This window comes from Microtus oregoni, unplaced genomic scaffold (genome assembly GCF_018167655.1).
Source record: "Microtus oregoni isolate MIOR12 unplaced genomic scaffold, Mior012 000010F_ref0000083, whole genome shotgun sequence".
Lineage (NCBI taxonomy): Eukaryota > Metazoa > Chordata > Mammalia > Rodentia > Cricetidae > Microtus > Microtus oregoni.
In genome coordinates, this window is record NW_024543069.1 from 55,186,813 (window position 1) to 55,212,833 (window position 26,021).

At 46.1% G+C, this 26,021-nt stretch overlaps 1 protein-coding gene across 4 annotated transcripts in view; it reads left to right on the plus strand.

Annotated features, from left to right (window-relative positions):
- Positions 1-25,811, plus strand: part of Nrp2 (neuropilin 2) — a 117,001-nt gene extending 91,190 nt beyond the window's left edge. For 2 of the 4 annotated variants that reach the window (XM_041658963.1, XM_041658964.1), the window contains exon 16: positions 2,414-5,998. In XM_041658963.1, coding sequence (XP_041514897.1) covers positions 2,414-2,694 — 281 coding nt within the window. In that variant the 3' untranslated portion in view covers positions 2,695-5,998. Of the gene's footprint in view, positions 1-2,413; positions 5,999-19,153; positions 19,205-22,586 lie in introns of those variants that run through there. The other 2 variants (XM_041658961.1, XM_041658962.1) reach the window with 2 other exon arrangements.
- The last annotated feature ends 210 nt before the right edge of the window (positions 25,812-26,021 follow it).

The window sequence follows — 26,021 nt, forward strand, 5'->3', positions numbered from 1 at the left end:
CTTCGGGGAGGCCTTAATCACTGAATTTGCCACCTGCCTTTTCTCTGATGGGCGAGCTTCAACCTCATTCGAGGATGGCCCTCATAATGCAGCAGACAGAATCCAAGGCACAGCCACAGAACAAGAGGAGAAAGAAAGGTGGCTCTGGTGAACTCTGGGCCCACCGGTACACTTAGGCATTTCTCAGCATCGCCGTGAGCTCACATGAAAATCCAGGATCGGAGCGGTTGCCAAGCAGCAGACGCTCTTTGACTTCAATCATAAGCTGACATCAACTGGCCCTGACTGGCAAGCCGGCCTCTTTGAGCAGCTTGCATTCTTTGTATCTTGGTTTCTATGCAAAATTCTCAATTTGACTACTGAGAGAGAAAGAGAAAAAGGGAGGAGACAAATATTTTTCTCTTAAGTCATAGGAATGAAGGTATTAAAGATGCAAGTCATAGCTGGGTGTGGTGGCTCACACCTGTAATCCAACCACTTGCTAAGGTGGGATGGGGAGGCGCTGGTCAAGTCTAGCCTTGGCTTCCTGATGAATTTCAGATTAGCCTCTGCCACAAAGTGAAAACCTGTCTCGAGACAACAAACAAACAAAACAAGATGGGAATGGTTAACGGAAAAGGAAAAGTAGGTAGTCATGTGGGAAGGATACAGGAAGCAGCCTTGAGGGGTCCTGGGATAATTTTCACCCCAAGGATACAGATGCAGCCATCAAGCTGTAAGCCTTTGTCAAAGCCGTTTCAACACTGTGAGACTTCCAGAGGACTACATGGACCTGTAAAACTGCACCCCGATAGAAGGAGACCCCCAAACTGAAGGAAGCAATGACTCCCAGCTACCAAGGTGGGCAGGCTTCATTAGATTTTCCAAGAAAAATTCTCCAGTTTTTCTCTCATTTCTGAGGATATGCGAGAAGGTCTGACCACCTCTGGGCTATTCCCCAAATGGAAAAGGGCACTGTGGGGATCAGGCTGTGGGAACCCGCAAACTCTGAGAACTGGGGTCGGGTCAGCAGTCGCTTCTTAAGGCATTTGCGGGACACTCTCTGCGCGCTCTTCGGTGGGGACCGAGTCGGGCAGCTTGAAGTCTCACGGGAAGACAAGAAGGGTAGCCAGGTCCAGCCTGAGCCGCCACAGAGGTGCGGCCACAAAGCGGAAGCAGGGCATAGGCAGCACCCCTCCCCCACACACCCTGTTAGTACAGGAAGCATCTTTGTGGTCACCAGCACGGGACACAAGCAGCTTGGGAAGCGTTTCTCATAGGTTAAGCATACATCATCTTTCAGAAGTGAAGATCATGTCTGCCTTTGGCAAGCTCTAAAGCGCCTTAGTCCCTTTCTGGGCCAGATTCTCATCTGATGTAAATCTTTGGGAGAATCAAGTTGTAGCACTGTTTTGCATGGAGTGGGAGTCAAGCCAGTCTTTCCCCTGAGTTACCCTAATCTTAACTCTACTACAGTGTCTCCATGGCAACCAGAGGCTGGCCAGTAAACTCAGATGCCTTCTAAATCTCCCACCCCCAGCTTCTCTTCCCTCCTTTTTTCCACAGTTAAGAAGGAGCCTCTTTTGCCCTCACTCGCTCGCTCAGCGTCCCTCGCTCTCACATTCCTTTAGCGTTTTCTACTCAGATTTTTTTCTTACTAGTACTCATCCAACCTGCTTTTAAAATCCTACGTCCAATTAAAAAAAAAAAATGAGACGGGTTAGTCATTGCTTGACAGTAGTAATTGACCTGTTTAGACAAGACCAAGCTGATTTCAATGGGCACAGAAGCTTTGGCAAACCTACGTGGAATTTACCTTCAAGTCTAGCCAGCCTAATTAATACATTGTTTGAGAATTCTGGCCAGCCACACCAAATATGGCATTTCCACTCACTTGGAGAATTCACCTAGCTAAATCCCAGCAGTCACTGCAGCATCATTTTCAGTGTGTGTGTGTGTGTGTGTGTGTGCGCGCGCGCGCGCGCGCGCGCGCGGGCACGTGCATGCATGTGGGTATGTGCACGCATGCACATGAGCGAAAGAGCAGAGAAAGAGAGAGAGAGAGAGAATTAACACTTTACACATGATAAAATAATTCTGCTTAAACAGCAAAGAAAGATTTGTAAGGGTAGCATTCTTGGCTGAAGCTTATTTACTGACTGTCTCCGAGCCTATTTCCTCATCTGTAGGATGGGTTAAATAAGTACCCGATGTATACAGGGACCAATGGAGAGATTTCAGCATTATAAACTGCTTGGTATATATGAAGGTGGACTGCCACCGAGTCCCTCGTCCCCTGCTGTATAGTCCAAAGCATGTGTGTTTCTCAATTTCTTTCTTTTCTTTTTTCATTATTTCTTTTTTTAAATTGATTTTTTTTTTATTAGTCCGCATGCTCTCAGCCCTAGCAACACTCTCTGTGTCTTTCCCCCAGGGGGCACCCTCCCGCCAGGGACCGAGCCCACAGTGGACACGGTGCCCGTGCAGCCCATCCCAGCCTACTGGTATTACGTTATGGCAGCCGGGGGCGCAGTGCTGGTGCTGGTCTCCGTCGTGCTGGCCTTGGTGCTCCACTACCACCGGTTCCGCTATGCGGCCAAGAAGACCGATCACTCCATCACCTACAAAACCACCCACTACTCCAACGGGGCCCCTCTGGCGGTGGAGCCCACCCTAACCATTAAGCTAGAGCAAGAGCGGGGCTCACACTGCTGAGGGCCGAAGCAGGAACAGCGCCCAAACAAACAAGAAAGACTGCAAACACGTTGCCTCGATTTTGCACTTTTTTCTCCTCGCCTAGTCTCTGCGTGAACCCGCATACAGCTCTCTCCAGGGTCCCCAACCCTGAGCGCTCTTATCTGCCCCAACCGTTCTCTGTGGTCCTTGGTTCCTCTTTCTTTGTTCTGATATTTTTGTTTGTTTTCCTTATCATTTTTCCTTTTAATCTTCATGCTTTTCTTTCCTTTCTTCCTTCCCTCTTTTCTTACCTTTCTTTTTCCTTTCTTCCTTCCTTTCTTCTCTCTTTGTGTCTTTCCTCTTTCTTTTTTTCATGATTCTAAACCAACAAAACTCAACTCTAATGCTGCATCTGGACCCCCAGAAGAGATCACCCCTAAGCACTCCACAACCCAAGGCTCAGTTGGTTTTGTTCCAGAGACAGGCCCTCTTGTTTTCTCCTCTCCTTGCCTTATCCCATCCCTCCTCTCCTGGGCAGGTTGCCAAGTGTCTTGAAGGGAGCCTGGTCCTGTATGTGTGTACACAGTACACTCCCATGTGAAGAGGTGTGTGTGTGTGTGTGTGTGTGTGTATGTGTGTGTGTGTGTGTGGTGGGTGTGCGAGGGAGAGACTGACTCACTGTGGGGGGGGGGAGTGTGGGTGTGTGTAGAGAGGACCCTTCACTCTTGCATTACTTCTCCTGGGGGACATTTTACAAGAAAATAATATACTGTACACATTTTGTTTACTTGGAGAAGAAACTGAAGCTTTTTTGTTGCCTTATCTAGCTCTGTCTGGCTGGGTTTTTGTTGGCTGTCATTGTCATCTCTAGGTACCTAGAAAACTAGAGGCCACATGGAATACAATGTGGCTGCACCCATCAGTATCCCCCATCTCCAACCCACCTGACCCAAGAGGATGGTTCCTCCAGGGTACTCAGACCTGGTCCCTTTTGTTATGTCTCCTGTGTCTTTGAAATCACAAGATAACAGCCATTGGGTTCATGGAGCCGTCCTCACTTCCAGTCCTGAAGCAAATGTGTCTCATGTTGCCTTATAAAAGGAAAAAAAAAAGAAGAAGAAGAAAGTTTATATTGAATGTTTAGCTCTGGTGGTTCAGCCATGGACTGGGTCCTAAAGACTAACACACCTGAGGTGATGGCAGTGCCGTCATCTGTTTAAACTGAGAGCAAGAGGGGAAGAGAGAGAGAGAGCAGATGGAAGGATTCAAATGTTGTCTTTACAAAGTCTCCTCAACCCGGGGCATCACTGCATTGAGCCTAGCCTGGGATGGGGTTGATTAAAAAGGTATTCTTTGGTATTCTTTTGGTCATTGTAACAGCATTTGTAAACTATGAGGGAGAGGGTGTTATTGCTTTCTTTTCATGGTGTTAATGTGTGAAGCATAAGGCTGTCCACCTGACTTAATTCAGATACTATGAGAACACAGAAAAGAATCATTCGCTGAAATGTACTAGTGTGCTGCCTCTTAAAGCATTTACGTCATCTAGGCTGGTGGACTGGCTGACATCTGCAGATGCCACAGCATGGTCAAGGAGAAGGTGCATGAAAAAAGCACACCCATCACTGCCTGCTCTTCCTCCCCAAACAACGCACAGGGAGGGATGTTAGTGAGCTGTGCCCAGTGATGCTGTGCAAAGGATGGATGAAATGACAAAGTCAGCTTCATTGTAAGAAAGTGTGTGTTTGAAAATTTCAGATATACCAGGGCTCAGTTTGGAGGTGTTTGTTTTCTGCCCCCCACCCCCCACCCCCCAGAAAGTCTCTTGGGAAGTGTAAAATTCTCTCAGGATGCTTTACTGATCAGAACATCTTCAGACACCCTCTAAGAACAAAATACTAATGATTCTTTTTTTTTTTTTTAATTGCTTGGGCGAGAGCCACAAGACATTCTTGCAGAGTAGCCAGAGAGGTCCCTCTAGCAGATTCTCAGTTTTTGTATCTGGCTCCTTTCATCTTGCTTGAAGGATGTGGTCTCCCACTCTTACTTCGTTTCAAAGACCTATTCTGTCTCAACTACATCAACCCTGCCAAGAAAAGATGAAAGGCTAGAGTGTGGCTACCTCAACTGAAGATGGAGAAGGAAGGAAGCGTGATCAGGAGGTGGGCAGCAGCCCTGGGCACTAAGAAAATTCTGCCAGTCACCAAAGGTTTATTTATTTATTTTTTTAAGATTGTTCACCTCTAGCTGAGTACTTAAGGACAGGCATTCTTTGCAAATGATTGACATTCCTACAGGTGCCCTGTGGAGGCATCAGAAGACCATAGCTAGAAAATCTACCCAATGTAGCAAAAGCAAGATGGCGGACACTTTGTGAGCTTGTTCTATGCTCATCCAATGCTCTAGGCAGGTAGCACCATCTTCAAGTACATGTGATAGATGGAGAATCCCATGATACCCGTCAGCTGTGATTCGTGCTTAAGTGTTCTCTCTCTCCTCTCTTTTGCTTTCTCGCTTTCTCCCTCTCTCTCTCTCTCTCTCTCTCTCTCTCTCTCTCTCTTTCCTGCTCTCCCACTCCAGTATCTTTGATAGTATTTTCTAAAAGGGTAGCTCATGTAAAATGCCATGTGCCGCTTTAAAAAGCAAAACTCCCTATCCGGTGGGGGAGGAAAGTGTCACTCTCTTCTAAGGAAACTGGACTGGACAGATGAACGTTGCTCCAGTGTAGCGTTGCTTCCCAGAAGACAGAGCGGTGATACCAACTGGTAAAATGTGAACGAGGGCATGAACGAGGTGAAGGGCCAGCTGGGGCTGGAAAGCATTTGCCTTACGAGAGGTCTCACAAGAACCCTTCCTTGAGAGCACGCGAGCAACCGCCCTGCCTGTTGCTGGCAAATGCAGAAAAGGAAAAGCAAAACAAATGTAGCATTGCCATTGACAAAACACGATCCCGAAAATAAACTCCTCCTCTCCCTTGTCCCACTCCTCTTGATTAAAACCAGAATAGGCAATCCAGTGATATTTTTGAGGTTGATATCCCATCTTTTAAAAGACTCCATCTTTAAAATAAAAACGAGCAGGCAAGCAAACACCTAAAAGGTCAAAAATTACCAAAGAATAACAAAACAAGAAAACCTAAAGATTTTTACTTCCTGTTCTTATCCCCTCTCCCTATAACTGTGATGTCCCCTGCATTGCTCAGTTGCCTGTGTGTCAAAATAACTCGTGGATGTTGGAAACTATTTGAAAATGTATTGTGTGGAATGTAATAAAATGATGATATTTTTATACAAACATCTGGGTTTCTTTCCCCCACCCTTTGCCTGTAAGAACAAAGTTTGAAGTATAAGCCTTGAAAAAAATTGATGTCTCCAAAGTTCACACCTCGCATTCTGAGCTATGGGGCATTAGTGTGGGAGGGAGAGAAGTACTCTCCTTGAAGCTGAAGGCCAGCACTGTTTTTCTTTCAATTTTCATCTCTGCTTGTTAGGAGTTTTATCCAATTTGTGCAGCTGAGCCAACTTTTATGATTGGTGTGGGATTTTTGTGAAAGTTGCTAAGTGCTAAATTGCTCAATGTAATTCCATAAAATTTGTCTCGATGGCAGATCCGTGGAGACTGGCATCTCCTTTCAAACTGCCCCAGGGGAGTGGGTGCAGCTCTTGTGTATGCTGCACTCAGCTCCGAAGACATACAGTCCTTCTTCTGGAAAAGAAATGATGACCTTTTCTCCCACGCCTATCAAATTATTACTTTCTGGGGGACATTGATCTCCAATTTACGAATGATTTTCCTGAAGCAAGAAGAACAGGAACTTCTAGCATGTTCAGGGCTCAGAGATGGTCAAGATTTTGGAGAAATGATGAAGATTATGGGATAGACATTGTGTACCTGAGGTTGTCTGAGTGGACATTCCTAAAATGAGCAGTCTATAAAAGGTGTAAGCTGAAAGAGACTTACTCGAGAGTCTGATCTTCTTCAGCAAGTGGTTTTTGCATGGTTTGCTTTGGCTTGGTCCACCTCTGTGAATAGTTAATGATATGGTTGTGGGAGAGAGCTGAATCTGAAGGTGATTCCCGAGGGAAAAAAATACATAGGAAAGGTAACTTCCTAGTGGCTTTGAGTCCCTCAGCAGGAGGTAAGAATTGGTCACAAGAGGATTCACATCACCCCAGAGTCCTAAGAGGCGGAATGTTCATCCTAGATGATCTTGTAGAGAGAGACCTGCCCAGAGGACCCTGTGTCTGCCAAGGTCCTGATTTTCCTTGGGTACTATGGAAACCTAGACCCGGGATTCAGCACCTCTCAAATCTAAAGCCTGTCCTAACACTGCACAAGGGAGCCTGGCTTTTCAGATCACACAGGAAACTGTTAGTACAGATGGCTCAGGGCACATGTCATTATCTTTCCTCTGCAGGAGCGCAAAGTTGAACGTCCATGATTAGAGCAGGGCCTGTTTTTCCTGTGCCAAGCGCAATTACCCATTCTGTCTAAGTAACATTTGGCTGGCCTAAAACTGTTTGTTCCCCCTAACAAAGGGCAAAATGGAAGCATCTCAACGTGTTTATTTGTAGCAAAGACCCAGACTCGGTCCACATTCACTTGCCATGACCTAGAACCACACACGCCAGGATGAATTGAATTCGTCAGAGCGCATGCTTTGTTGGCATTGATCACAGTTTTGGGGCAACTTTTGGGGAGTATTCTACTTTGACACTGGGGCCAAGACTTATTTTCTCCCCAAGAGGGTAACAGCCAGCAGGAGTCAATTTTACCCGTCATTCACAACATTTTGACCAGTAAACATTCCTGCGTGTATTTCAGATTTAACCCAAATGTAAATTATGTTTCCTTGAATCACAGAGTGCAGATGTCAAAGCCCAGCTTACTCTGTACTTCCTCCTACCTGGCCTTCACTATGACTTAAGCGCACCTTCTTGCTTCAACACTGCCCTCCTAGTCCAGACCACCAAAACCCAGCCAAGCCAGCGTGGCGTGGAGTTTGTTTTCCTGTTTTCCCCGCTGTTCTTCACCGACTGTGTGGTTGTTCTGCACAGACACTGCGCTCTTTTGAAATCTGTGATGAAATGAAGCTCATTTTGAAGTTTTGATTTGTCTGCCTTGTGGCCGCACATCTGAGGCAAATGCAGACCCATAGGTGTGGGTTTGGTTTGGTTGCTGCTGTTGTTTTTCTCTTTAATTGTGCAGAGCGCCGGGGCTCTGGAGCAGCTGTAATTTGCCTTTCATCCACTTCAGTGATGGCCCAAAGACAACACAAAACAAGTCCAGCCAGAGAAAAAGGAGGAGAGAGGGGGTTGGGGTGGGGATTGTCCTATACAAAGAAGTTAGAAGCTGGAAGTGGTGGAGGATTTAATTAAGCTTCACCTAGGTCAGGTGCACAGGAGTTTGCTGAGGTCAACTGGAACCAGAAACTGCTCCCTTAGGAGTCATGGGCCATCGCTGCAGCTGGAGTATGTGTACACTGACCCCTGGAGCCCTGCTAACTGGAATGCTACAGATTTCAGAACTCTCCACAGAGCAGAGCCTTAGCTAGCAAGATGTGGGGGGGGGGGGGGGGGATAACCTGCAGAAGCCATTTCTGCCCCAAATCCTATGGACAAAGGACCCACAAATATCTCTCTTCTGGGGAATGCCATTGCTCTTGGGAATTGCCTGCCATGACCTTAAAGAGCCACAAGAAGTAATTATAAATAGTTAATGATAATCTAATGTAAATTCCCATGGGCATTGGACCGCGAAATGAGAAACATCTCCAGACGGACTTAGAACAGAAGGCCTGGAGGCAGGGCTGGGCGTTGGGTGAGAAAACACCTTCTCTCTCTCTCTCTCTCTCTCTCTCTCTCTCTCTCTCTCTCTCTCTCAGTTTGTAAGTGTATATGATTACATTTCAAAAAGAAGTACAATACTATAGAAAAAGCAATTATTCCCTTTTGGCTTGACCCACCCCATCTCCTCCCCAGAAGTGACCACAAAGATGGTTTGAATCCATCTCTTTATATCTTTATAAGCACACAAGTTCATGTCAAATTATGTAGTTTGGTTTAGCTGGAGTTCATTTTGTTTTCCACCGTGCTATCATGGTACTTCTTCTCTTGCCTGGATAATCTACTTCTTTTTCATGTGACGTCTTGAAGATTCTTCAGTACCCATGGTCAGGTTTTACCCCTCCCCCTGTTTCGGCCATGTCGTGTGGATATGTCGTAGTTTATTAATCATCCCCCCATTTGTGGCTGTTTGGATTGCACCTAGTTTTCCTTGTTGTTCCTTTTGTTTTGTTTTCCACTGTTGCAGTTGATGCTACAATGAACACTGTTGAAGTTTGCTTCTTTTTCTGTTTGCATTTTTAATAAACAATGCAAATAAATAGCGAAGGTTTACCATGAAGGAACTTGTTTTCATGTGGGAGAATTGGAGAAACTAGGGGACCCCATGGGTATGGATCCCTTCGTGCATTTGCAGAAAACACGTACTCTCTGTGCCACTCTCTAAAGTAGGCACAGCCCTTGCCACAGAAGACTCTGGACAGTTTTAGAAAATTTACAACCCAGGCAGTTCTTCTCTAGAACTTGAAAATATTTTTTAACTGCCAGGTTTGTAGAGAATACAGTCCTGTCTGAAAGTGGCAGCTGTAGCCCAGGTTGATTTTGTCCCTGGGTTCAGCAAAGAGTCCTGCTGTCCATGATTAATGAGTTCTGCTTGGTTTCTGCAAAGAGCGACTGTGCTGTGCCTTGTTGTTATTTATTTATGTTTTCTACTAAAAAATTAATGTAAAAATATCCTTTAAGGCCATTGCACAGCATTGTACTGCAGACCAGATGATTCCAGCAACTTCAGGTAGACCCATGTGCCAAGAGGAAGTCTGAAATCCTAGAAGCTCCCAAAGGAGGACCTGGAGAGAAACAGTGTTTGTGGGCTGAGAGGGGGCACCAATCTTTCTTCCAAGGAGGCTTGGGGCTTTGGCAATAAAGGAAAGACATTGGCAGCAGGGCTGTTGTTTGATGGGATGTCTCAAAATGTAGGAAAATCTATTTATCCCACAGAACTCAAGCAAGGAATGGCGGCAGGAGGAGAAGCAAAGAGACCTGAGTCTAATACACTATTTCTAAGAAGAGCACTGCCTTGAGTTCCATTGTATGTGAGACAAGAGGGTCACAGTACTAGCACATTAGCTCTGAGCACAGGGAAGAGTGTCTAGGGTCATGTATGTGCCTTGTGGGCTTTCTTTTAATCTGCAAAAGAACTAGGGACCCTTCCTCTTGGGCCTTCGAATGTGCACATGACTCTGGAAATAAAGAAGGCCCAGAGTGAGACCTGGCAGGTTCCAAATGCCAATATGCCAAGCCTTGCACACAGTATCTTCTCTTGTCTTCTCTGTTCTGTGTTCCACACTTGAGCCCTTTTAGTACCGTTATCGCTACCCAAGACAAAGACTCCAGTCCAACTTAAGTACCTTCTGCAGCTTGCGGGTATCTTTTAGATCCAGTCATAACAGGGGTGTGCAAAGCACTTTGAACTGACATGTCCCTGACCAAAATCCTGCTAACCATGGAAACACATTTTAGCCCCAAGGACTTTTTTGTCTTTTGTATTTCCTTATACTATCAAAGGCTAGAAGGAGTATTATAATGATTTGGAGAGGCTATTGTGCCTCTCAATTGCTTCTCTAGGAATAGCTCATCATATGGAATTGAGAATGAGAAGGGAGTCATTGGGACCTAGACCAAATGACTAGGGTACGTCCTAAGAGCTCAGAGAAGTCACCATAGCCCGAGCCAACTGTGCACCAAAAGTGTGATCCAATCAATAATGTTCATGGGAAGCGTTGGGCCCAGCATCATTTCCAGGGTCTGAGATTCCAGATGGGGTCACTGCACCTGTCTGTCCTGCACTTGCTCAAGGAAGACCAAATCGTCACCTCTACCCCTGTGTCAGGTACAGTTCATCTTCAGAGTCCACCCTCTCCCTCTTGTAGTCTCTTTTGTTTTCTGGTGTGTTTACATTCTCTCTACCATCCTTTGCCAATGCCTTCTCTTGGGAAAAAATCAAAGGGAAGAGTCCTTCACTCAAGTGCTTAATTGATATTTCCTCCAAAAGGAACGTTCTTGTGAGAAGACAGATCTAAAGCCGACAGAACCTTTCTGTTGGGATCATAACCCTCAACCACCAGCAAGAAGCTGGAGAAATTTATCTTGTGAACGGATTGAGAATGATACCGTTTTGGCCTCTGTAAAATTATATTATTAGAAACTCATTCTTACTTATAAGAATGTATAAGCAGAGCCCAACTCATGAGTATTGTGAATTTTCTTGGTGACAGTGGTGGAGTTTGTTAGCCTTCTAGAAAATGCCCACTTTCACATGAGAAGTTAGTGTCCGTTTTGATTCTTCAAATCTGTCTTCCCTCTTGTTGATCAAGGTTGTGCCAAACCCCACTTCAGAGAGATGTTTCTTGTAACTTTTATGACTTGGGTAATAAAATGTCCCCAAAGACTTAATCTAGAGTTGGTAGAGATCTGACTGTGTCCCAAAGGCACTGGTTTAATCCGTGGGTCAAAGCATTGATAGGTAAACATGAAACAGGCTAGCAGAATGTAGGATGTGGCTGGAGAAAGCGTGGAACTGAGGGTGCGCCTTCTTGTCCCCACCTTCTCTCTCTCCTTCCCAAAGCTCACTGTGAAGGGAACAGTTTTGCTCGGCCCTTCCCTTCTTGCCATGCTCTGCCTCCTTGAGAGTCTGCAGTAAGGGAACCACGTGACTGCTGACTATGAAACGTCTGGCAAAGCGAACAGTGCCCCCCCCCTTTGTTTGTCCCCTCAGGCATTTTGGTCCCTGTGATGACAAACTGACTGGTACAGCCTGCTTGATTACTGGGACTTTAGGATGGAAGAAATGGCAAAAAGTCCCACCGGGAAAAGAAGAATCTCTGGCATATATATACATTTAGAAGAATTCCTTTTTTCTTTACATCTCTGGGAATGCAGGGAGAGAGGCAGAGTGTCTTTCCCCGGAGAGTCTCTGTGTCTTCCCCTCAATCATTCCTTAATAAATCTAGCCCACAAAAAGGACAGAGAGCCAATTGCTTGTTGACACACCTTCTTTGGGAGATGGAGAGATTCCATAACTTTCTGCCCTGCCTTGTAAGCTCATCTATATTATAGCTAAACACGTCTCTGGCTGCATTTTTCCTTTCATGCAATAGTTGAGGCTCAGTGCAGAATTCCTGGCCCCAGCTGCTCCTCTCCCTCCATGCTTGAATGTATTACTAGGTCATCTCACAGCCTTCTTGTTTGCCGTTCACATTTCCAAATGTTTTTAGGGGTTCTTCCTAGTTTTTAACTAAGTATAATAGAAAATAATGACTGCATGCAAGATCAGACTCCCCCAGTAATCTCATACCAACCTTCTTTGTCTTTTCCTAATGGAAGCCACATGGAAAAATTCCAAAAATTGTTTTTTCCATGTCCCTCCATCCATTTGATTATACCCTGAAAGGTAGAAATCCATGCTAAAGGATCTTCGGGGGGGGGGGGGGGGCTGCTAAACTCAGGCCAAACCCAGCAAGGGAGAGCAGCTCACAAGTGGCCTGACTCTCAAATGCAGATTTGGCAGGATCTATATCAACATCTGAACTGCTGGCTCCTCTCTGTAACTGGGGATGAACAAGCTGAATTAGGGAAATTAAGTGTGGTTGGGAGGAAGAATCCTCAGCCAGTACTAAACGCTAAACCAAATTAAACATTTTGAAGTGCCAAGAAATATCTCCGTAGCCCTCCATTATTTCTGGTTTATTGAGATCTCGGTGTCGTGTCTCCTGCTGGGAAAATAAAATAAAACAGAATGGCTGAGAGAATTTTCTGAAGGCGAACTTCCACCTGGATGACTCGTAGATTCAGCTGGCTTGGGGCTTCCGGAACTTGGAATCAAATCCAATAATGGTTCTAAGCAGCCAAGAGCATATCCCAAATAAGTCGTGGGCTGTGAACAAGGTGCTGAAAATCTGTAGCTTGAGTTCAGTCTCTCGCTGTTTTGTTCAGGGCCTTCCTGCGTTTGACCTCCCTCCGTCCACTTCCTCTCCACAAGAGAAGTGGCGATACTTGGTACCTGCAGAAACGAACATGGTCAGAGGTTCCCTGTGGTGGGCTCTTGACTTCTTTCAAAGGTAACTAAATTTTAGTGGTTTCTGTAGGCATGGAGACTAGCTTTCTCTGAGATGTTATTAGCCCAGTTCCAGGTGTGAGGCGAGGGTCACACAGTAGCCATTTTTGTCACCAAGTCTGCAGTTAACAGCAAGTGTTGAAAAAGTGGAACTTTGTGACTCCCAACGCTCCACGCTTTTCATGTTCTTCTCACTGACTTCAGAGAGGACAGGGCCAGGGTGAGGGATGGTCAGTGAGTACTATGGGGATTCAGGGCCCTTGTGTTTAGAAGTCTTCTTGTGTGTGTCAGCCCTCATCAGAAGAGCAGATCGGTGGAGCGTGGAGAGACAGCTCAGCTGTTAAGATTGTATAGTATTCTTGTAGACAACCAGCTCACAACCACCTGTAACTCCAGCACCCTCTTCTGGCTTCCGTGGGCACTCACACAGGACATGCACACTCACACAAACACACTTTAGAACAAAATAGAATCAATGTTTTGTAAGGAAGGAACGGTAAATGCTAAGATGGGTTCCAGAGCAGAGGAGCTCAGAGTGGACCCAGGACAGGCAGGGCTCTGACGTCTAGGACCAAACTGAGAAATGGACGCCTGCTCCTGGGCCTGCGCTTCTCTATGCCCCGTGCTGTCTCTGCTCAGGATCAGAGCAACGCTAAGCCAAGCGTTCCTCTGAGTGTCTTTCCCCATGCTCTGGGTGGCAAGCTTGGTCTCTCACACTCCTGCTCAGTGTTGTCATGGGAGGGGCTCATCGGAGAAAATCAGCGCATCAGTGTTCTGAAATGATCACATGCAAGTGACCCGGGGATGGGCTATCTTAAATTATTTAAAAGCAGCCAGTGGCTTGAAGCAGGCTGCCCATTCCCCTGGCAAGCTTGTGAAGTTCTCTTACGATGCAGAGAGTACACAGCACACTGGCAAGGCCGCCACACTCACAGTAGACCACAGCATACCAAGTGGTGAGAGTGAAGGCTGAGAATCTCCTGACAGAAACTGCAGAAAGGGGAGGGGCCCGGGATAGGAAGAAAGCCAGAGCAAGAATTCTATCTGGAGAGCTGAAAATCAAGGTTGGTGGGGTTTCCCAGCTGCAGGTTGGCGTATCAAGGGGTGTTTCCCCTGACTAGCATGTGTGGTCCGACAGTCCCAGGCAGTATTCCAGGCCCTTCAGGGGAGAAGCACTCACATTAGTGAGTAGGCATGGATACTCACCGTTGGTGCCACAGTGCTATGATCTGCTGACCGGGACACCACCATGTTGATGCTTCTGGGGTGAGGGAGTTATGGAGACGTGCAGAGATGTTTGGGTAACTAGCCTCTGTGTCTCTCATTCCGAAAACACAGCATAGCAGGAGACAGGCAACAACTTGAGACACTTCTTGTGCCTACTGTCTCTTGATCCTGCAGAAAGAAAGAGACACCTGAGGGAACAAGGTGACTCTTGGACCTCAGGCTACCGTTTCCACATGAAAGTGGCCAGGGTTTTGTTAGTTACTGGTTTTCATTTTGGGATGGGGGCAACTCTGCTGGTGTGGCTGTTCAAGCTATGGCTAACCCCTTTCAGGCACCTGAGCTCATCTCAGCCGCTCACTGCCTGGTCTTCAGCAGCTGACAGCAGGTACCAGTCTGCCTCACTGGTAGAGGAAGACACAGTAGGATATTTGTGAGTCATGGGGGATACAGGCCAAAAAGCCAAGAGATGAGGGTGTGGAGAAAAGGCTCAGCTGCTGATCCTGACAGTTGAACAGATGGGGAACAGAAGAATGTCCCCAAGCCCACCTCGCAGTAGCCGGGATGCTGAAGTATCCCCTTTCCTATACCTGCATCTTCCTTGCTGACAGTTGCCCAACTTTATTTTGCCTAATTCCCTCCCTGGACTCCAGCTGCACTGTGGAGTCTCCTTCATAAATGCTTTTTCTTCCCCTGTGCTGTTCTGGGGCTGAGAGCTTTGGTTTCCCCGCTATACTGAGGAGTCTCAATGGTAGACACCCAACTCTATGCACCCGTATTACCCAAATTCCAGTGTGTTCTCTGGACACCAAGTGCACCCTCTTTATGAGTGATGTTTGCTTAACTTGTTAGTCAAGACTGCTTTGAAGCATGATGTGATGCAGCCTTCCCTTTCTAGGTGATGCCTACCAGGGAAATCTTGAAACTCCAAACCTCAGGTCACAAATAAGAAGTCTTTAGAAGCTACCAGCAAAGTGACGAGTCAGTGATCCAGTCAAGTGGTAGAGGATGCCCATCCTGCTGCCTGGATGGGTAGCGGCAGATCTCTGGGGCTCACTGGCCAGCCATACGGTTCACTGGCCAGTCATAGGGCTCACTGGCCAGCCGTAGGGCTCACTGGCCAGCCGTAGGGCTCACTGACCAGCCGTAGGGCTCACTGACCAGCCGTAGGGCTCACTGACCAGCCGTAGGGCTCACTGACCAGCCGTAGAACTCACTGGCCAGCTGTAGGGCTCACTGACCTGCCATAGGGCTCACTGGCCAGCCATAGGGCTCACTGGCCAGCCGTAAGGCTCACTGGCGAGCTGTAGGGCTCACTGGCCAGCCGTAGGGCTCACTGGCCAGCTGTAGGGCTCACTGGCCAGCTGTAGGGCTCACTGACCTGCCATAGGGCTCACTGGCCAGCTGTAGGGCTCACTGGCCCGCCAGGCTTGCTGAATTGGCAAGTTCTAGGCCAATTGTCTAAAAAAAAAACAGAAACAAAAAAATAAGGTGGATAGATAGCATCTGAGGACAATATTTGATGTTGTCCTTTTGATTCCCTGTGCATACACACACACTACACACACACACACACAACACACAACACACCATGCACACACACCACACACATCACACACACCACATACACACCACACCACACCCCCACACACACCTCTCATACACATACCACACACATACATCACACACACCACACACACCTCTCTCTCTCTCACACACACACACATATACACTTCACACATACCACACACCTCTCTCTCTCTCACACACACACACGCACACCACACACACCACACACCATACCACCACACACTTCTCTCTCTCTTACACACACATACACCACATACACACACACCACAGACTTGTCTCTCTCTCTCTCTCTCTCTCTATCTCTCTCTCTCTCTCTTTCTCTCTCTCTCTCTCTCTCTCTCTCACACACACACACACACCAGACACACACACACACACACACACACACACACACATAAGGATGGCGTAATGGAGATGTGGTTGCAGTGCAGTGTCCTGCATACCCAATGGAAGTGAACAAATCTCAGCAGCCCACTGAGTCCAGTACAGTCTGAGTAACCAAGCGGGGAGGGGAGCCATTGCATTAGGCCCTGAGGATCAGGAGTCAGGCTTTGTAGTCAGATTGGCCTGAGACTGAATTCACACAGGGACCAAGAAGAAAACGGGGTCCTGGGAGCACAGAGGTTCAAGGGGGAGTCCTGTGGGTGTTGAGGTCTCCTCCTGACCTGGACTGCTGTGAGGTTAGCTCATTTCATGCCGCAGCCTCGCTCACACTCACAAACACACCTTACCACTGACACAATTTTGAGTCTTCCACTCCCAGTGTTGCCCCTGCTGCGGCCGAATTCTAAATACTGTCATCGCCAACCTGTCCTCGGTTCCCCAGCTGGCACAGCATCTTCAGGCTGACATTTCCCCCTCCCACACAGCTGCCACCTCACTCCCTGCCTGGAGCTCCAAATCATCCTTCTTCCTGTCTCCTGTGGGAGCCAGGACCCCTCCTTCTGGACTTCATTGTGGCAACTGCCCTTCCCTTTCTTACTTGTCTTTGCCAGAACTCCAGAACACTCCCCTCCCCATGTATCAACCTTCTTGCCTGCATCCTAAAAGGAAAGAAACAAACAAACAAATAAAAGCATCCTTAGGTTTATCTTGTGGGCTCAACTGAAAAAACAGGAGGCCAGTGAAAAGCAAAGGAGCTTCCAAGAGAAAAATCTCTTAATCAAATACAGATATCAAGAACATGAGCAAAGGGACTAGAGAAATTGCTATCAAAGTGAATTGCTTTCTGTACAAATGTTCCTTTTATTTGGGTTTTCCCCAGTGTGCTATTCTCTCTTTAGGCTTGGCGAGCAGATGCGCTTTTGAAAAGGCTGATTAACTTCTTCTTTTCTTGACCCCTTCCCACTCACACAAATTCCTGGGATCAGTGTTTATTCCAAGAGCGGACCAGAGCCACTGAAGTGTTCCTTACCTTAAGTGGCCTTTGATTGTCCAGGTGCAGAATCTCAGCTGGGCCTAAGCAATCAATTCCACTGAAACTTAGCAACGGGCCAATTCTTAGGAAGCCATCTTGTCCAGTCCACTGCTTCGAGAGCCAGCAGGCCTAGGAAAAAACTGTCCCCACAATCACTGTCATCCATTTAACCCTTTCCTTTCTAGATCAATGCCACAGCCTTCCCTCTCTAGTCAGCGATCAGTGGTGACCTCCGTCTTCTTCTCTGGGGTGTGAGATGGAGCAAGGGAACACTCCAGCCTCTGAGAAATTTGCTTGTCTTTGATAAAGACCAGAAGCAAGTGCAGGGGCCGGGCGGTGGTGGCGCACGCCTTTAATCCCAGCACTTGGGAGGCAGAGGCAGGCGGATCTCTGTGAGTTCGAGACCAGCCTGGTCTACAAGAGCTAGTTCCAGGACTGGCTCCAAAACCACAGAGAAACCCTGTCTCGAAAAACCAAAAAAAAAAAAAAAGCAAGTGCAGGGTTTTACCCAGAGGTCACTGTTAAGAGCCCATGTTTTTTACCCTAGTCTGACTCACATATTGCATATATACAGTATTCTGTATCTTCTAACCTTGAAGATGCTAAGACGTTTGAGCATCCCTTCAAACTAATTAATTGTCAGAAATGTGAGCTTTTTCCAGGTTCTTATTTTTAAAAATACATATAATCCTATTTTTAAAAAAGTCTGGGTTGACTTTCACAAGCTCAGTGTGATCCCTGTGACAGACACCACCTGCCTCTTGTAGAATCATGTTCACATCTTCATTTCAAAGCAACAGCCTGCTTTGTGGGGGAGCCTGGAGGATAATGCAGGAGATGGGCATCAAGGTAGGAAAGCTGGCATGGCCTGCAGGTGCCAGTTGCTACGCTAAAGCATGCCGGGACTGGGCTGGAGTCGTAGAGGACCAGTGCCACATGGCAGTGGTCCTTTGAGTGGATCTTGGCAGGTTGTTCCGTGCGGCCTTTTCTAGAGGCTGTGGGATGTGGAGACGCTTTAGCACTCGGCCAGGAGGGAAGGAGACTTTTAGTATGATTGGAAATGAGTAGATTTTTTAAAAGAATGACAGTGATAGATCTCTCAGTTCAGTTCATGGTCAAGGTGATGGTCCCCAATACACAAACGCTGACGAGCAAGACATTGTGTGTGGTCTAAAGTTCTTTCTTCTCCTTGTTACTTCAGCTGTTTGAGGTTTTGAGTGTCCTAATTAGCTGGAGACATGGGCAGAAATGAGAAGACTCTGTTTACTATCACACATTTGAATCTCTTTTTAAATGGTTTAGCATTTTAGACAGGTAATTTCCTTTGGTTCGGATTTCTGTAAATTGGACAGTGTTGTGCATGAAACACCTTCAAATTATCATATAAAAGGAAAAGATAGGCATTGATAATACTGGAAAATTTCAGGGTAAATGAATTTAGTAGCTCTATTCAAGCCTGAACTAGTTAGGTTGGGTGCCTATGTTTGATCTAGTCTAAGCTGTAAACAAACAAACAAACAAAACATAAAAATAGCCTGGGTGGGGAAGGTAAGAAACAGCAGCACGGGTGGAATTGAAGAAGACATCAAGATCGTCTTTACAATCCTTTTACATTGAGGCATCTGATGGGGAAGCATGACCTCCTTCAGCTGCCCTGTGGTTACCGAATCCATGACTTAGCACTTTGTGTCTACTGAGATTCCTGCACGTGGGGAGATTTAGTTTGCTACATTAAGTATTTGTCATTGTAATGGTGGCTGGGGATACACATAGAAGTCAAGGGGCCTCCCTGAAACCCACACTTCAGCTAGTAATGAAGGAGAGTTGTGAAAACACAAGGGAGAGAGGTTACTGATTACTGAAGATGTGACCTTTCTTTGTGTTTCTCGTTATTGTAGGAAGAAAGCTCTTTTGCAGGAGAAATACCCTAGCAACACGCATGCTAAATGATCTAAAAGCGTGGGGTTCTCTAGAAGCCCACCGCAATGGGGAACCAGGCTCAAAAATGGTTGAGTCTTTGCCTTTTGGTTGCAATGACAGAACTTCTGATAATTTGGTGTGTTTGTTTTCCTTTTTTCTTTATTTTAATAGTGGACATTCCAGAAATCCATGGGGGAGAGGGCTATGAAGATGAAATTGATGGTGGGTATCACTATGATTTAACAGATAATCATGAAATTCAGCTTTTGTTTAAAACATCAACAAAAAATAATGTTTTGGCTATGGGAAGACCAGCATTTAGAACTATCAGTCAGAAATATAAGTGAAAAGAGCCCAGAGGAGAACAAAGAAATCACTAATTACTTTGCGAAGGTCAAATCTCCAGGTTTAGAAAGTTTATCAGATTTTCTTGGTCTAATCCAAAACAGGCCCCCATTTCAGGCAACTTCCTTTATCGGTGGACTTTAAATCTGAATAAACCCTTTAGAGGTGTAAAGTGCTCTCCTCTTTGCTGTCAGTGCTTGACCCCAGTGACATCCTCCACAGAGAGGCCTGAGTGAGTTGTCTGACCGTGAACCGTCTCCAGCTAGCATGGGCAATGCACTCCACCACTTACAGGGAATCTTGTCCAACTATCCAAGATGCCAGGTCTTGCTTATTGAACACTTAAGGGTTTGGTTCACGCTGGCCACCTCATTTTTTTTTCACACTTATTCCAAGCTCTATCTTGGCATTTCAAATGCACATACTTCTAGAGGCTAATTCAAGAGTCCTGGGGGAGGGGAGACAAACACGTAGATGTAATGTCTACCTTGAACTCAGTAGTGAGGTACTCCGGGACTTTTGTGAGCACCAAGTCTGATGACCGGGAGCCCCACACTCACAGAACAACTTCAGGTCAAGACTGAACATTTAGAAGTTCCTAGAGAAGCTGCTTTTAACCTGACCTTAGTCAGAAACGTCAAGCGTAGTTATAGAAACTGGAATGACAAACCCAAACAGCACCTTGTCAGCGGGCTGCAGGAGCTCCCTGCACAAACCACTCCAACTCTCCTTTTATGGGCAAAAGAGCTCAAGTGGCTGACACGGGAGTCTGCAGTAGATCAAGGAGAAGCGCCAACGTCTAAAGCGAGAGGAGGGGTGTGCAGGGGGCTGTCTCCTGGCCCTTTAACTCCTCTGTGGTAAACCAGAGTGAGTTACCTGGTCACTCAGGTCCTTTAAACCTCGGTTGCAGCACCTACTAACAAAAATGTAGTGCCCTCTCCTTCCCTCGTGGACTTTGTAGGGGACCCTGATGAGCTGGGTCCTGCACACAGTTCCTAAGGATGTCTTTTCCTGAGTTGATGGCAAGGCCACAAACTGGGTGTTTCTCCTACAGAATTTATTTTCTTTCCACTTTGGAGGCTTGTCCTAGGTGAAGGTATGGACAAGGCTGGTTCTTTCTGAAAGCTGTGAGGTTCTCTCCCCCCATCTCTCTCTCTCTCCCTGGTTTGTACATGACCGTTTCTGAATTTGCTCATGTCCACATTCCTCCTTTCTGTGAAGTACCAGTCAGATTGGGTTAGGGCTCAACCTAATGGCCTCTTCTTGTTGCCTCAGCAAAGGCCTTGACTCCCAGTAAGACCGCATCCTACTAACGTGCTAAGGGTTTGAACTTAAACATGAACAGTGAGCCAGTTTAACCTGTACCAATCTAGTGTAGCTGTCAAGGAGGGCTGAGGGCTAGAAAGGAAATGTGCTACTTACATGGCCAGGAATGCTAAGCGGGGAAACTCATGATATAAAAACAATCTCAGGCTGTGCTTTGATTTAACTTGAGGCGGTTGGAAGTGAGGCATGAGATAGACAAAGAAATGAGCCCACAGCACATGATCCATCCTGGGCACTGCACTGTCCCCTGAGGAGTCTGCTAAACCCTGAGTGCTCCAGACACATCGGAGGGGCGGCACACCTGCCTACTGTGCATGGCGCCCTGGGTTTGATTGTCACCAGCAAGACAAACAAGACAACAAAACCTGAACTAAGTAATGGAAGTCGGTTTACTTAAACATCCGCTGTGTATCTATTTCTGTCTTTCTTCTGTAGTATTAGGGATTGAATTTAGGACCTCAGGCATCTGAGGCAAGTGCTCTATCACCAAATATATCACCAGTCCTTAAAGAACAAATATGTAGGAGCTGGGACTGTAGCTCAGTTGGCAAAGAACTTTCCTAGCTGTGGGAAGCCCTGAGTTTGATCCCTAACATACATAAAACTGGGGGTGGTGGTACAGGCCTGTAATCTCACCACCCATGAAGTAGAGGCAGGTTCAAGGTCAGCCTGGTATGCCCTTTATAAATAAATACAATGATACCATAGAAAGAAAGATAGATAGGTAGGTAGATAGATACAAACATTCATACATACACATACATACATACATACAAATAGATACATACATACACACATATATACACATAGATACATACATACATACACATTGATATAGATAGATAGATAGATAGATAGATAGATAGATAGATAGATAGATACAAACATACATATACATAGATGGGTAGATAGATAAATAGATCCAGACAGACAGACAGATACAAACATACATACACATAGATAGATGATAGATAGATGATAGATCCAGACAGACAGACAGACAGATACAAACATACATACACATAGATAGATGATAGATAGATGATAGATAGATAGATCACACATACATATAGATAGATACATACATACATTCATACAGATATATACATACATACACATAGATAGATACATACATACATGTAGATACATTCATACATACAGATATATACATGCATACACACAGACAGATACATACATACATGTAGATACATACATACATACAGATAGATAGATACATACACACAGATAGATAGATAGATAGATAAATAGATAATAGATAGATGATAGATAGATAGATGATAGATAGATAATAGGTAGATAGATAGATAATAGGTAGATAGATAGATAGATAATAGGTAGATAGATAGATAGATGATAGACAGACAGACAGACAGACAGATAGATGATAGATAGATAGATAGATAGATAGATAGATAGATAGATAGATAGATAGATGATAGGTAGATTATAGGTAGATAGATGATAGATAGATAGATAGATAGATAGATAGATAGATAGATAATAGGTAGATAGATATAGATAGATAGATAGATAGATAGATAGATACTAGGTAGATAGATAGATAGATAGATAGATGACAGACAGACAGACAGACAGACAGACAGATAGATAGATAGATAGATAGATAGGGTGAGGCTGTAGTTACCATGTGCCAGGCTGCAAGCACTTGGCAATTATTGGTTCACTAAATCCTCCTAACAACCCAGAAGATTGTCTTATTAATGCCTCCATTTTATAGATGAGAGAATCGAGCCAGGGAAGAGGTTAGGTCCCAGGTTCCAAAAGATACAGCTAGGACATAGAAGCTTCCCAAGTGCCTGCTGCTCGCTGCTAAGCCCCAAAGAGACTCGGGGTTGGGGAACCTCAGTTACGATGTCTCCATGCCTCTAATCTTGTGTGTTTTGTGCCATAGACGAGTATGAGGGAGACTGGAGCAACTCCTCTTCCCCTACCTCAGGGGCTGGTGGCCCTTCATCCGGCAAAGAGAAGAGCTGGCTCTACACACTGGATCCCATCCTCATCACCATCATCGCCATGAGCTCGCTGGGCGTCCTGCTAGGGGCCACCTGCGCGGGGCTCCTGCTCTACTGCACCTGCTCGTACTCGGGCCTGAGCTCACGCAGCTGTACCACACTGGAGAACTACAACTTTGAACTCTACGACGGCCTCAAGCACAAGGTCAAGATGAACCACCAGAAGTGCTGCTCTGAGGCTTGACGGACTGCACCTGAACTGCGTCTGAGGCTTCGTCCCAGTGAGAGGAGCTAGGGAAGAGTCCATTTTTCCCCCTTTGGAAACTGAATGCCATAATCTCAATCAAACTGATCCAGAATACTGAAGGTATGGACAGGACAGTCTAGGGAGAGAGTGAGATGCAGCCAGGAGGGAGATTGTCGCCCACCAGGGACCGTGGTGGCCAAGTTAATGCAGGAATCGGGCTGTGTCCTCTGTGGGGACGGACAGGAACGTATCTCTTTGGAGTCACAGTTCTGTTCATTTGTGGGTTCATTATGATTATGATTGCATTGTTACATTTTATCATTTTGGTCTGTGAGCAACTCAAAGAGGCAGAAGAGAATGACTTGTCCAGTGGGGAAGTGGGGAGAGGGTTGGGATCCCCTCCTCTCTCTAATCAACACTTGAAAAGCGAAAGATCTTTCCAGCCCTTCCATCTTGAGAAAGGAAACTTAAACAAAAGCCATCCAGTTTAGCTCGTCCTCAGATGGTCTCACAGTTGAAGAGACTTGTTGGGCTGCGTTCAGATTCTGCCAGCCGCCCGAGGAGCTGCCATTTCCAGTCCTAGCATATTGAAGTAGGATGTTATTGCCTTTAGCTTTTTTTAATCCAGGGGAAGATTGCCATTTTAGGGTCAGCCTGAACAATTCTTTCTTATATACAATTTAAAATAAACCAGAACCGAAACTTCACACGCCAGAATCCATAGACACACCTCTATGGTTAGACACAGACAAGCCTTAAAATGCTTTGATGACTGGGGGCCATTCCTTAATCTAGACCCAGAGTTTGTGACTGTGGGGTGTCCCTTTGTGGGGCCTCTGCTGGTGGCTTTGCCTTTTCTTTTTCCTATTAGTTCTTCTACAACATATACATATATTCACATATGCACACAGCACACACACACACACACAGAGTGAGAGATGGAGAGAGATTTTTCTCTATTCTCTGGTCTCAGAGCAGGGTGGGAAATCAAGCTGACAGTGTGTCTCCTCCTGGCCACTAGACGGACATCAGAGCAAAGGAGAAGGAAGGAGAACCCCAGCTGTGTCGGGAAGACTGGGCAATATGGACAGAGACATTTTGTCTACTCGGTCTCCTTGCTAGGTTGATGGCACTGATTTCTTGTGGGGAGACTCCATCCTGGCAGGGGTGTGAGCACAGCGGCATCGTGAGTCACTGCTACCCACAAGTCCACAAGTGCTGTGGATGAAGTCGTCACCACACTGCTTCAGCCTCAGAAAAACCAGTTCTTATTCGTACACATCACGTGCCATGAATACAGACACACACACACATGCACGCACTCACACACACATACACAGAGCAGTTTATATGTTTTTTATTAAGTGCCTTGAAAAACAATGAAGACAAACCTATTTTCCCTCTGGGTAGGAATGACGACTGTCTCACAAGTTAAGGCATTCCTCTCTCTCACCCCGGTGACTCCATTCCCAGATCCCCTACTCACCGCTGGCCCACAGCGAGATGAATCCTGCTACCTGGGGAAAATCAGACCCTAGATGACTCCTGAAAGGGAGGTATGAAGAACAGAATAAAACTGTGTGAAAGATAAGATTGTCCTCAAGATCCAAATCTTGACTTTGTGTTAAAATGCCTAAAGAGTGTCTGTGCCCTAGAAATACATTACAGGCCCTGCCAGTCTGCCCAGACTGTTGCATATAAGTGGGAAACTGTCTCACTATTTTTGCTGCTGTGGTCACCCACAATTTCATTTGTCTTGAACCCAGGCAAATGAAGAAGGGTGGATGGACTGGCTGGTTCCTTTAAATGTTAACTTATGAAGATGCTAGTTCAGATGGTGATGTCCCAGTGTTTTGTATGCAGAGAGGGAACAGTCCTAGCGACAACTATTTATCCACATGTGTGTGTCTGTGCGCGCCTTTGGGTTCTCTGTATCTACTGTGTATGTGAATGGTCACGTGGATCTCAGTGGTGGTGTTGTGACTTTGACCCAGAGCCTGAGTGTCACTGCTGATCTTGGCACTCATTGGCACAGTGGTAGAGGTGAAAAGTTAAGCTTTTAAGCCCTGGGGGCTTAGTGTTAGATGCCCTCTGAGCTGGGCACACAGTAGAAGAAAGTCTCTGTTAGCTCATTCTCATCTTTACCCCCGTTGCCCCCAATGCAGCTAGAATTCAGAACATTGAGAGCTTGTGGGGAGAAGAGAAGTTCAAAGGCCCACTCTGGGAGCCCTGGCCCTCTCTAATTCCCCAAAGACCAGCCCTGTTTATAGCCTGCAGTTCTAAGTTATGTGCAACTTAACCTGCATCCCTCTACAAGTCCTGCATCCATTTCACTTTGGCTGATTTGAGGCTCTGAGTGGTCCCTGAGGGCTAAACAGAAACAGGGTCCCCAGGGCTACAAGTAGATACCTCACCAAGGCTGGAGGCTTGTCTGTCGTAAGATGTAAAGAAAGGGGGCTGGGTCTGATTCTGACTTGACCAGGGGACTCCTTGGTGCATTGGTTATCTTTATCTGCAGATAGGCTAACTGGCCCATCTCCTTGAATTGTTCCCTTTGGGAAACCTAACTCACAGTATTGATGTCCTTTTTGCCTTGTACTGAATGACACATTACCTCCACGCTCTCCCGGACTAGGCGGTCCACAGGACCACAGGGTTGCTTTCTCTCTTTGGTGGGGATGGGGAGTTCACAGGGATGAGGGTCCAAGGAATGAGCATGAATGACAAGAAAGCGGGCGGGGGGGAAGTTAAGCTTTTCCAGGATGTGCAGTTTTTGACCATTTGCTGGCTGAGCCAGATCACGGAAACTCGAGAGATTTTACTGTGATTCTACAATGTAAAAAATAGACAATGTCAAACTGTGTTTATATTATTTGTATAAAGCCTTTTTAAGATTACTATTTAAATAAACATTATGCCAGAACTGCATTGTCTTTATTGGAGACAAAAAAAAAAAAACAAAAAAAAACAAACTTGGATTTGAGTAACCAGATTGTTCCATGTGTTGGGAACCTTTCCGGATTTTACCACTCACACTTGTATGTCCTGGGAAATACTCCATGTTAGCCATCTTGGACTGCTACAACAGGATGCCATTGGTCAGGTGAGTTAACTATTTAATGCTCTT